Source organism: Archocentrus centrarchus, chromosome 2, assembly GCF_007364275.1.
Source record: "Archocentrus centrarchus isolate MPI-CPG fArcCen1 chromosome 2, fArcCen1, whole genome shotgun sequence".
In the NCBI taxonomy this organism is placed as follows: domain Eukaryota; kingdom Metazoa; phylum Chordata; class Actinopteri; order Cichliformes; family Cichlidae; genus Archocentrus; species Archocentrus centrarchus.
Window position 1 is genome coordinate 15407825 of NC_044347.1, and position 12426 is coordinate 15420250.

General features: G+C 40.7%; 2 protein-coding genes across 2 annotated transcripts; one reads left to right on the forward strand and one right to left on the reverse strand.

The window, feature by feature from the left end:
• The first annotated feature begins 230 nt into the window (after positions 1 to 230).
• On the forward strand, positions 231 to 6875 carry LOC115797104 (cyclic AMP-responsive element-binding protein 1-like). The gene is made up of 8 exons (XM_030753587.1): positions 231 to 381; positions 1242 to 1335; positions 2218 to 2364; positions 2481 to 2581; positions 2806 to 2942; positions 4587 to 4766; positions 4901 to 5054; positions 5149 to 6875. The coding sequence occupies exons 2-8, from the start codon at positions 1249 to 1251 to the stop codon at positions 5291 to 5293; spliced, it is 951 nt and encodes a 316-aa protein (XP_030609447.1). The 5' UTR covers positions 231 to 381; positions 1242 to 1248; the 3' UTR covers positions 5294 to 6875.
• A 130-nt stretch (positions 6876 to 7005) lies between these two features.
• Positions 7006 to 8105, reverse strand: mettl21a (methyltransferase 21A, HSPA lysine). Its single transcript, XM_030752368.1, has 3 exons — positions 7698 to 8105; positions 7514 to 7625; positions 7006 to 7440 (listed from the first exon to the last, which is right to left on the reverse strand). Exons 1-3 carry the CDS (start codon positions 7842 to 7844, stop codon positions 7043 to 7045), a joined length of 657 nt encoding a protein of 218 aa, XP_030608228.1. The 5' UTR covers positions 7845 to 8105; the 3' UTR covers positions 7006 to 7042.
• Positions 8106 to 12426: the final 4321 nt, after the last annotated feature.

Sequence of the window (12426 nt, forward strand, 5' to 3'; positions counted from 1 at the left end):
ATGTAATTTTTAATGTTTTGATAAAGGTTGTTTTGGGGGCTTTTTTGCTTGTTTTATCGGGACAGGCGCAGATTCATGAGCACAAAACCCTGCGCATGCTCGGACAAGTTCAAGGAGCCAGTTTCTTCGGCAATCTCCGTGGCTCGCCCCCACCGCTACTCCAACCCCCGTTTCCTTCGGCAGTTTTCGTAAACTTCCGCGTCCAGTCGAGTCCTTCCGGAGAAGCTGATTTTTTCGCTGTCGTCGTCTCCCTCGTCCTCCTCTCCGTGTTGTTGTTCTCGGTGACGCGACGGAGGTGTAGCCTGACGCGGTCTCTTACGTGTCGGTCTGAATAAAAGTGGAGCTCCGTAGACCCGGGAGTGACGAAGCGAGTCTGTGTTGGTAAGAGGATACGCATCCGATGTTTGCTAAACAGATAGACGGCTGCCCAGAGAGGTTATTTGCGCCCAATATCCGCACAGAGCCAACAAAGAGATCATGGCGGCGGGTGTTGCAGAGGCTCACAAAATGAGTCAGTCTCTGCAAGACTCGCAATACAACAGACATAGGTATTAATGTGGGAGTGGACTTGGATCTTTTATTTTTCGATTAAACTGTCTAGAAATAAGTCACAGAAGCAGCTAGCCGCGTAAAGTCACATCCACGTCATGTAACACCAGAGTTAAACTAAAACTCACTAGTTAGTGAAAGTGGTGTCTCCTGGTTGTACAAAAAAAGCATTCAATGCAGACATTTCCCTCCATAAAAACCCACAGCTAGCAGCTTAATGGAGTTAGCCAGCAGAGTGGTTTTGGACTACAGTGTTAGCCTTAAAGCAACGTTTCAAACCGCAACACGAGTTGCTAGAAACCGAGGCGCTGAAATGTAGACACGATTAATGTTAAATCGCTGTTGCGCTCCCGTTAGCTTGTTAGCATGCTCATAGCAGCTCATTCTGCCTGAGCTAACACGCTAACGGCAACTTGTTGGTAACGCTAGCTTTAGCCTCCGGCGTTTATTTCTGCAAGTGTGAGCCTGAACAAAAAAAATGTGGCGGCATATTTCAGTTCGCGTTAACGTTATTTCAAGCCTCCCCCCACCCCAAGGAAACCGTTTAAATAAATTTTATGCTAGCACGTTAAGCTAAGCCACACCCTCCTTCCAGACCAAGTTTTGAGTGCAACCTGCAGAGTCTGCACCTCTCAGCATGGTGCGGCATTCAATAATAAGCCATTTGTCACTTTTTCCTCCCCTCCCTCCAGATTTTAAATGACCATGGAAGCGGCTGCAGACACACAGCAAAGTGGTGAAACAGCTGTTTCGGAGTCTGAGGCCCAGCAGATCACCTTGGCACAGGTAGCTTTTTTTTTTTTTTTATCCTCACAGGAAAAAATAGTGCTTTAGTACAAAGGTGATGAGAGTTTTAGTGCATTTTCTGTTCCACCGTCTCTGATTTGCCTAAAAATGTTATGGTTCAAAGCTTAGACATATGATTAATGTGAAAGTTTAGCTGATGCAGTGTTTGAATAGCTCCAAAACTATTGAAGATAAAAGCTTGGAACTTTTACTGGCCAAAAATAGTGAATTAGGATCTGTATTTTGGGACAGATACTTCAAAGTAAAAATATGCGGGTAAAAAATCAAGCAGTCCTGGAAAGTCTCATAGTTGAGCACACACTAATAAACTTCACATTTAAAAACGACAACTAGTGACATTTTCTGAATGGTGTATAGTTTCACAATAATGTAAATGAAATGTGTAGACTACTTTTTAACAATAAATTCTTAGTCACAGAAATAAAGAAAATGCTGTTTTCTTGAGTAAATATTACAAGTTGCACCGCAAAAACAAATATATCAGTATCTGACTAGGAAAAAAAAGTCTTGATTTCACATGGTACTCTATAATCAAGAAGATAATTTTGTTAAATATGTGCATATTTTTTATTTGCAAGGCCCACATTGTAAGCATGCACATCACCCTGGAAGAGTCTGATACTTCAGGTTAAGTTTAAATTCTACTAAGAGGCATTAAAAGGCCCTTTAAAGCGTGGTTCGTTCAGCTGAATGGGCTGAAAGGTTGAAGAAGAGTTTTATCCACTAGTCACCCATCTGCTCAACTCTCAGCCCTAAACTGGACTGTTAAGCACTATGTAACTGCAGTGAGCTGTTTGTAACTATGTATATTGACATTGCGCAATTTGGCATTGTTTTGTTTGTTTTGTTTTGCATATGTAGGCATCCATAGCAGCTGGCCAAGTGTCCTCTAGTAGTCCCACAGTCACCCTAGTCCAGTTACCCAATGGTCAAACAGTCCAAGTGCATGGGGTGATCCAAACTGCTCAGCCTTCAGTCATTCAGTCCCCTCAAGTCCAGACAGTACAGGTGAGAAATTATCTTGCAAAAGAACCACAGTAGTGGACAGAAAGCTAAGCACAGTTGGCTTTGATTCTTGTAAATGGTTTGACATTAAATTTGGGACCATTTTTATTTCCTTCCAGATTTCGACTGTCGCTGAGAGCGAGGACTCTCAGGAATCTGTAGACAGCGTGACAGACTCTCAGAAGAGGAGAGAGATTCTGTCCAGGCGGCCTTCTTACAGGTCTGTGTGACATTCAGGTGCAAAGAAACTGTAGCGCTCCTTTGTTTGTTGCAAACAGCATCTCCTTAATTTATACTGCCTCCATCTTTTGTCTGTATGATATGATTAAAGTTTTGAAGACAATGACTGACACTCTTCCAAATATGAACTGAGTATTTGTGGAGGGGGTAAAAAAAAAAAAAAAAGGTTGCTGAGATGTTTTGCTGTGAATGTTCCTCCTACAGGAAGATTCTGAATGACTTATCATCAGATGCTCCAGCAGTGCCTCGAATTGAGGAAGAGAAATCAGAAGATGACTCAGTCCCTATCGCCACAGTCACGATGCCCACTCCCATCTATCAGACCAGCAGTGGCCAGTACAGTAAGTACTTCAAGACACAGGAAGCTGGTGATTTTTGTTAAAATATGTGGGCGTTGTTGCAATCAAGCATTCTCCTTCTGCTTTTTTGCAGTGAGATTGTTAGCAGATTAAACAGTCATGCTTTTCCTATCTTTCTGTCATGTATAAACTGTAACAGTGATAAACAAGTACAGTGATCCCTATGTTTCAGAGACCCCCACGATAGGTGAAAATCCGCAAAATAGTGGCATTATATTTATTTCATTGTTTATATATATTTTAAGGCTTTTTAAACCCTTCACACACTGCTATAAACCTCTCCCACTCTCTTACTACAACTTGAATGATGAAGATGATTATGTAGCATTACAGCTCTTCTGAAGGCACCGCTTCATCAGGCGCTTCATCAGATGGTGCAGTAATTTTGCCCCCTGGCCGTAACTTCCATTTCTGCTAAAGGCGTAGCTGATCTCTTAATCCGAGTGATGAACATAGCTATGGGGAGATGTATAAATACCGCGATATAGCGAAAACTCGGCAGTACAAAATTAGATATATTATTTTAAAAATCCGTGATACAGTGACGATGCAATAACTGAACCTCGTTTTAGCGAGGGACCACTGTAATTCCTGTGAGGGAAGGGTTTTTTTTTTTCTCCCTCCTCTTTCTCCCTTCCTGCTGTTAGATCTTGTGATGTCATTGAGAGGGAAAATCCCTAATATGGTCATTTTAGGCATACAGCCCTTGCTGTGAGTGCCAAAGCCCCACCCACCCGCCATTCAAACCTTTTGTTTATGAAGGAACAGCCAGTCAGAAGAAAGATGTCTTAAAAGAGAAGAAGTTAAAGGATTTGTTTCAGACAAACGGTTCTGAAACAAACTGGCACTTTATCTTTTTCTACACATGCAGTAGAAATTGTTTTTTTTTTTTTTTTCTTACTTTGCAGCTTTTTGTTTTTTGCAGTACAGTCAGTTTGAAATCCATTTAAAAAAATATGATGAAACATCAAAATCTCTCCCTATTTGAACTGCTAATACTAACCTGAAATCCCAGTGTACACAAAGTCCATAGTAACTGTTAATTGCAATATATGGACAAAAGGTCTGGGCCACCTACACATAACATCTACAGGAGCTGCTCGCCCATGGAAACCCATGTCATGAAGCTCCTGGTGCCGTTTTTGTGCCGATGATAATGCCAGAGGAGGTTTGGAGCTGTGCAGTTGAGTCAGGAGAACGTTGGCCACTTTAAACACCACGCGCCTCTTCGTGCTACTTTGTAGCTGAGTTGCCGTGGTTCTGAATGAACTTTGCAGTAATACCACTTAGAGTTGATGATGGAATATCTACGATTTCACGAAGTGACTTGTTGCAGCAACCCATTAAGTCAAGCATGGCTAAGTGCTTGATTTGTAGACACCTGAAAATTGAATTGTCAAAGCAACTTGCACGTTGCAGTATGAACGTACTGACAGTGCAGTATATCATCCATACATTTCAACCTACTCCTAATGCTCTGCAAATTCTGGAAAGTGTGGTATGAGTTGGTCTGGAGCGCTGCAGCGGTGTTTTCCATGGGCTTCCATGTGCATTACTGGATGTGGGAGAACAACACATAAGGGAATTTGATTAAAAATACTAATACACGATGATTTCCCTCTACAGTTGCCATTACCCAGGGTGGGGCCATTCAGCTGGCCAATAATGGCACAGATGGAGTGCAAGGCCTGCAGACGCTCACCATGGCCAACACTGCAGCCCAGCCTGGCGCCACCATCCTGCAGTATGCTCAGACCAGCGACGGGCAGCAGATCCTCGTGCCCAGCAACCAGGTGGTCGTACAAGGTGCGAAACCCATTTTTTTTTGTAGCGTTTAGCAGTACAGTTTGAATGTGAAATTACACCAAAAATAAGGTGATTTGCGAATTTTTGTCGAATGAAGCACTGTTTGTCTATGTCTGCCCATCTTTGTCCACCAGCTGCCTCTGGTGATGTCCAGGCCTATCAAATCCGCACAGCCCCCACCAGCACCATCACTCCTGGGGTGGTCATGGCAACTCCGCCCACACTTGGTGGGTCAGGAGCCACCGAGGAAGTCACACGCAAAAGGGAGGTCCGACTGATGAAAAACAGGTACTGGGAAGTTGTTGAGTAGCTCATCCTTAGTTGCTTCTGTTGTAGAGCAACTGCTTTAAGCTTTCATCTACCTGCATCCTCTGTCTCACAGGGAGGCGGCCCGCGAGTGCCGTAGGAAGAAGAAGGAGTACGTAAAGTGTCTGGAGAACCGCGTGGCTGTGCTGGAGAACCAGAACAAAACCCTCATCGAGGAACTGAAAGCCCTCAAAGACTTATACTGCCACAAATCAGAGTAGGAGACACCTGCCAGTGGCTCGTCAGGTGCCCGTCTGTCCCCATGTACAGAGACTCAGCACAGAGCCATGCATCTGGATGCCACTTATCTGCCCTGCCCCTTTTTCTACTCTTTTGCTTTCTTTTTAAAAACTGCTTGAAAAGAATACATGAAAGTGACTCACCAGGAATTAAAAAGAACCCCCCCCCCCCCCTTTCAGAATCCCACTTTGGTAAATTCAAACCCCATCCCATTTGGGTAATTTGAGATAAAACTCCCCCATCGTTAAAGGATGAAGCAGTCTTCAGAGTGAATGTGGAGGAGACGACAACTCAACAGGGTCCGTGTGGCGAGGCGACAGAGCCGGCAGACTGCCGTTCTGGTCTGGGAAGCCACTGAGGGAAGCATTCCAGTCACTGGTGCCTGGACTAACCAGGCAACATCACCAGCAACGGGGAACTGACCGCAACCACCAATAAAGGAACTTTTTCAGTTGGAGAGTTGACCCTCATGTGCAACGTTTGTAACTCTTGCATTAACGTCTGTTACTTATTAACGCTTTGAACTGTAGACGGCCTGTCTTGGACATTTTATCTTTTAAGCTGTGTTTTGGTTTCTGTACTAGATTATGCTTCTACAATGTCATTTTTTTTTTCTTTTTTTTTTACTTAAATGTACTTTGCTTTTATACAACGTGAACAAAAAGCTAACCATTAAGTTATAAAATGGTTTTTATGTTAATTGCAGCACAGTCAGGTGTATTAGAGTGACTGCAGTGAATTTGGAAAACAACTCAAAATCTTCCAACACACCCCTCCGTTGTTTCTCAATCTTTGTATTTTTTTTTTTTTTTTAAGCTTCAGAAATATTAAGGAATCCATGTTCAGTAAATTACCAGACTTTGGTAGTAAATAAAAGTACAAAGGCAAAAATATGCCTCCATCAGTACAGGAAGTGGGGATAATGCATAAATAAGCTGCTGCCTATTTGTCAGAGATTATATACTGTAAGCATAAACTTTTTTTTTTTTAAGTTCATTTTTATTGATTCCTGGATTCTTTTTTTGAACAACAACCAAAAATGATGAGCCTTACTTGTTATGCAATGAAAGAATTTTAAACAAAATTCGGAGACACGTGGTAAAGCACTGAAGTCATGGGTTATTGGGAGTTTGAATTTTGTAGACCTACACTGGGTGGGTTTGGGGAGGCAGAGAAATACCAGGCCCTCCATGTGTTGTGGCCGCCCCAGCTGTCTTTTAATTCTGTTTATGGTAGTATGAGCTAGCATGTGCACTTTCTTTGCATTTACAATCCTTGAGCATTTCACCGCTTAGTTCCAGGAGAATCTCAGCAGGATCCACTGCAACTCTGTAATTAAGAGTGTTGTTGCGTAATGCTTTTAAACATGTCATTTTCTTTTTTACAGAGCATCAGAGTTCACCAAATATCACTCCACTGCACCTACTTTACAAAACAACTATAAAGATAAGGTGGCTTTGGTGCCCAAAAGGATATTTTTGTGATAAGGGGATGCCATATTGTATTCTTTCGGTATTATGTATGGTCACAATATGCTTTTTATGTTGCTTTTTTTTTTTTTTTTTTTTTTTTAAATTCACGATTTCTAAATGTCAGCAATGACTTGTATGATAATACAGTGCATTATGTTAGAGCTATTCAAATATGACATTTTCTGGCAGCTGTTAATAAATGTGTTTCTTGTATTCGGATTTTCAAATATTTTATTTCACATATACATAAATAAGTTGTCACAAATCTCTCCTCTGTGTCACTTTACAAGCTTTATATACGTGGATGTCCCTTTGCTCCTCGTAGTAGACTTCTTCAACGGTGAAGCGCTGCTTGAGCATGCTCAAGAAGTTTGTGTCTCGCTCGTAGCGAATCTTGCAAGCCAGTAACACCACAGTGGCGTCCGAGCACAGGTGCTCCAGGGTTTGCAGCAGGGGCACAAAGGTGTCCTCCAGGTAAATGATATCTGCACCCAGAACCAGATCAAATCCTCCAGCTGGGTACTGGTCGAGGCCCTCGCCCCAGGTCAGCTCGGACACCACTACTGATTGTTGGGAATCTGGGGGCAGGTTTGCTTTCACGTTGGTGGAGAGGAAGTCCAGGGCAGGCTCTCTGTCAGTGATGGTCACTCTGGCACCTAGGAAAGTTTTATGGTGGGTGGGTGGGGCCTTTACAGCTATACAGATAATGGTTAGTGATGATGCACTCACCCAGCAGAGCTGCAACAATGCCCACCAGTCCAGTGCCAGCTCCCAGTTCAATTGCTTTCTTCCCTTTTAGCTCCACTCTCCCCAGCTCCAGGTACATACACATGACCACTGCCTGCGGGAAAACAAAGAAATTGAACATTGAACTGTTTTTTAAGCTAAGCACTGTTGCCACTGTTTCACGTACCGCATCCCACACAACTGCTGCCACCCCGAGCTTCTTCCAGTCCTGAGCGAGTCGGAGGTCGCGGTTGGCGAACCTAAACTGTGCTGATGAATTATGGAGTTTGGAAAGCGCGGGCAAGGGGTTTTCTACATATGGAACGAGAGCCATGCTGTGAGATCAATAAAAAACTACACTCATTCACTCATGCGCAAAACCCTACTTCTTCTTCGACGCTTTCAGACATCTGGCTGGTTTACAGCTTCATTACCGCCATCTTTATTATGTCCGTATTTTCTTTTAACTCGAACCTTAAAAGATTATCTCTGATATATGAACCCAGTTTTCGGCCTTATAATTTGCACATTTGCTTTAATAAATATCGGAAGGCGAGGGATAGATTCCCTTTCAATCAACAGAAGACAGCGACTAACTTTGACGTCAGTGAGCGGTTTTTAGCCAATCACGTAACAGCTTTGCTCAAAGCAACCAATGGGAAAAGCCCAAATCTTGCGATGGGTGTGGCCACACGGTTTTTCTCAACGGCTGTGTTGTCGCTGGAATTGAGGGGGCGTGTTTTGAAAACGAGGCACGACAGGTGTGTAAAGTCAGCAGCACATAGCAGCGATGTAGCTTCCGGTTTACTCCGAATAAACGAAAGGTTTTTAATTTGCGTGAAGAGTTTCGCTCTTTGAAAGTCTTTACAGCTTTAGTTTAGTTTAGTTCATTCGGTTAATCACTGCCAGAGCACACACACACAAAACTCGGCATAAGACACCAGGATTACACAATAAAGTGTTAACACTTATTTCCATTGTGGTCCCAGACAACATCCGAGAAACAACTCTAAAAGATACATACAACATACATATAGCTAAAAATAACTACACATATCACTGACAACAACAGAACAACGATACAAACAAGTATACAAAATAAAAAATAAATAACCATATCATGCTCTTGACTCATCATCTTCATCAAATTCAGTAGCTCCTACATGCCTTCGAGCTGGTGCATTCAGAATATATCTAATTAATTTATTCTGGGATACCTGTAATCTATTTTGAAGCTTCTTTGATAGTCCAGAGTACCATGATATACTAGCATAGTCATAGTGACTTTGAATAAGGGACAATAAGAGCACCCTCCTGGCTTTTTGGGTCACATGATTTGCCTGCCTATAAAGAAATTTTAACTTGGCATTTGAATTTTTAATTATACCATCCACAATGCCTTTTTTACTTAAATACTGATCCAAGATTAATCCCAAATACTTGGTCTGTGCACTACAATTAATTATACCACCGGTACATTGCACTTGAATAGAGTTTAATTTGTCCCGTTTTCTTGACTCAGTTTTATCATAATGCAGGAAGAGCTTATTGTCTTATTAGCCACTCTCTAATTCCATTTCATGTGAGAGCCTGTGTTGGATAACTTCAACACTTCTATCCACTACAATAAGAGCCATGTCATCTGCATATAAAAGCAACTTGAAAGATACAGTTGAAGCAACATCATTAATATAAATTAAAAATAAAAGCGGACCAAGAATAGACCCTTGGGGTACCCCACAATTAATATTTGCTGGTTCAGAAAGAGTATTCCCCATTTCAACACATTGCTGTCTGTTCCGCAAATATGAAGCAAACCAGTCTAAAGCTAATTTACTAAAACCCATAGTTTCAAGTTTCATAATTAAAATACTATCGTCAACTGTATCAAAAGCTTTCTGAAGATCTAGCAAAACCATCCCAATATAATGACCCTTATCTCTTTCCATTCTAATGTAATCCGTAAGATGAACCAAGCAAGCCTCAGTCGAAAAGGATGAACGAAAACCAAACTGAAACTCATACAAGAGATTCCAATCAGAGAGGTAGCGGTACAGTTGTTTATACACCACTTTTTCAAATAACTTGGATATGGTAGAAAGAATTGACACAGGTCTATAATTTCCAGGACCTGTTTTACAGTTTTTCTTATATATCGGAATAACCCTTGCCATTTTTAAATCTTCTGGAATTTGACCTGAAGAAAAAGAGAGATTTACAATAAAGGCAAGGGGTTCAGAAATTATCTCGGCACCATCCTTAACAAATTTAGGCGACAACTGATCCAAACCAGTAGCCTTACTAACACTCAAATTTGTCAAAATCTGGCACACATCCTCCTTAGATACCTGAGAAAGACAAAAACCATCCCCCAAACTACTATAAAATTGTTGAACATACGTTCTTCCATATTTACCAGTGCTCTTAGGTAGTTTACAAACTAAGCCAGAGGCAACAGTTGTAAAAAACTCATTAAATTTATGACAAACTTTTACAGTATCATGACCAACAACGCTAGACTGAACCTTATTTTTATTTACTATGCCTACATTTTTCAAAACGTTCCACAACTTTTTGGGTTCCCTATGAAATTCAGTAATTTTAGAATTAATATAATCAAACTTTGCTACGTTTTTCTTGTATTGAATACTGTTATGTAATACAATGTACCGTTTGTAAAGATCATGATCATAAGCTTACACTTAAAGAAATGTTGATTAAAATAGCACTAAACCTCCTGCTTTCTCCAGGTTTAACTTAAACGTGTGGTTCATCAAATATGAGTATTCAATTCAATTTAATTACATTTTAGTTATATGGCACCAAATCACAACAGTCACGTCAAGGCGCTTTCTAATGTAAGGTAAAGACCCTACAATAATTACAGAGAAAACCCAACAATCAAAACCACCCCCTATGAACAAGCACTTGGCGACAGTGGGAAGGAAAAACTCCCTTTTAATAGGAAGAAACCACCAGGAGAACCAGGCTCAAGGTGGGGCAGTCATCTGCCATGACTGTTTGGGGGTGAGGGGAGGGAGACAGTAAGGAGTAGGCTGTGTAGCCTTTGAAAGATGGCTGCATGCTGCAGTGGTAGATTTTCTGTCCCACCCACCCATGAATCTGAAAATAATCCATGCACAAAACACTATAATGTGCATTTGTTGTGTAAATTACATTTGCCCTGAGACAAAATGTAAGCCTAGTTGTTGAAAAAGTGCATCCAAAATATTATTTAAAATGGCATATTTCTTTGGTCCCAACTTCTTGATAAAAAAATTGCATATCAAATATAGCAGTTAAAATTAGTTTACTAATTAGTGACATGAAACAGCTGTGTGCTTAAGGTCTGTCCTATTTGACATATTTAGTATTTTTCCATTTTTAATTAATGTTAAGCGTTCCTTCCTTTATTTATACAAGTATATTTATCCTTGACTTTCACAGTCCACTACATGCCGCAGCTCGCATCTGTTGTTTGAGAAAAACAATAATTCTAACACATAATCATTTCTAATAAAATAATCCTATATCATTTTCTTAGCTCACAAGTATTTAACTTATTGCCTTTGTAATAGTTTAAAGTATTATGAGTGGCATATTTGAGCAAAGATTTGAAAAAAAAAATGGTGAAAATAATTAAATAAAACATGAAAACTGTTGAAAAGTTTGGCAGTGTTTGAAAGCTGCTTAACTTATTTTAATGTAAGTTAAGTCTTATTATGTATTATTTTGTAGTATTCATTATGAGGGTGACGACCTTTCACATAACAGTCAAGAATTTATTAAATATTTATAAAATCTACTTTTTCAGGTTGTGGCGTATTAATAACAGGGTTGTGCCATACACAGAAACTTAAATATGTCATAAAAATTGTACCTTTGATGCCTGAGCTGGATAAATCAAATTTTTGACAGTTTATTAGAAAATTATAAAATTAAAAGGTCAATTTTTTTTGTTTTGTTTTTAATGATTTCTAAAGCCTCATGTTTAGCTCCAATTCACTACATATGATAGCCCTCTGCCCACCCTGGAAGACCTTGCCAGCTCCCGCTGGCTTTCCCGGGCTGGGAATTTTTCCACAGACACTCACATGTTCTGTTTAACCTTCTGCCATCAGGCAAACGGCTCAGGTCCCAGAAATGCAGAACCAACAGAGTGAAAAACAGGTTTCATCCGTGGGCTATCAGACTACTGAACACATCACAATAACACACCTGCTCCCTCATCCGTTATGACAATCAGAGGGCAATAAAAACTGAACTGTGCAAACTGTTTTTAACGGCAGTGTCTACTTGGTAATAGAGCAATATTTTATTTTTGAGTGCAATGCCATCTTATCTGCAATACTTTAAATATGTGTGCAATACTTCTTCCATTTTTTATTAACAGGGTTTGATTTGCACTCCTGCTTTAGCAGAAACACGGTAGTGAGGCTATTATATGTGCTTAATTTCAAATAGCCAGTGCCGGACAATAACTAATTGGATATCTATCACATAAGTAGAGCTTTATGGTGCATGTGCTTTTCTGCCTCATCCAGCTGAACGCTTACAGCGCGTTAATAGTGCAAACAGACCATCATTCCAGCACTACTTTGTCTTCATCAGAGTCTAAATCACTTGCAGTCAAATCAATCTCTGTGCTCCAGTTAGATTTCCCCTTCCCCCTTTGAAAGTTTGCTCTCCTCGAGAGGAGAAAAAGCACCTTCAGCTGCATATTGCTGGCAGATGCGCGATGAACCTTTTTAGCACTTAAAACTTCCATTTGAAAGCAATGAATTGCTTATTTTTCACATGAAGAGTTTGCATACAAACAAATTCTGAAATTTGTCCCAGTTTAAACTAACCAGCAGTGTTAAAAGGTAACAGTCTGCAAGTTCGGGGGGGGGGGGGGGGGGGGCTGGAGCCCCCAT

Excerpts from the sequence above, each read along its gene's own strand:
- LOC115797104 (XM_030753587.1), top strand. The coding sequence starts at position 1,249 with ATGACCATGGAAGCGGCTGCAGACACACAGCAAAGTGGTGAAACAGCT. Across the intron at positions 2,582-2,805 it reads TCCAGGCGGCCTTCTTACAG|GAAGATTCTGAATGACTTAT; the intron begins GTCTGTGTGACA and ends TTCCTCCTACAG. Across the intron at positions 5,055-5,148 it reads GTCCGACTGATGAAAAACAG|GGAGGCGGCCCGCGAGTGCC; the intron begins GTACTGGGAAGT and ends TCTGTCTCACAG.
- mettl21a (XM_030752368.1), bottom strand. The coding sequence starts at position 7,844 with ATGGCTCTCGTTCCATATGTAGAAAACCCCTTGCCCGCGCTTTCCAAA. Across the intron at positions 7,626-7,697 it reads CAGCAGTTGTGTGGGATGCG|GCAGTGGTCATGTGTATGTA; the intron begins GTACGTGAAACA and ends GTTTTCCCGCAG. Across the intron at positions 7,441-7,513 it reads CATTGTTGCAGCTCTGCTGG|GTGCCAGAGTGACCATCACT; the intron begins GTGAGTGCATCA and ends AAACTTTCCTAG.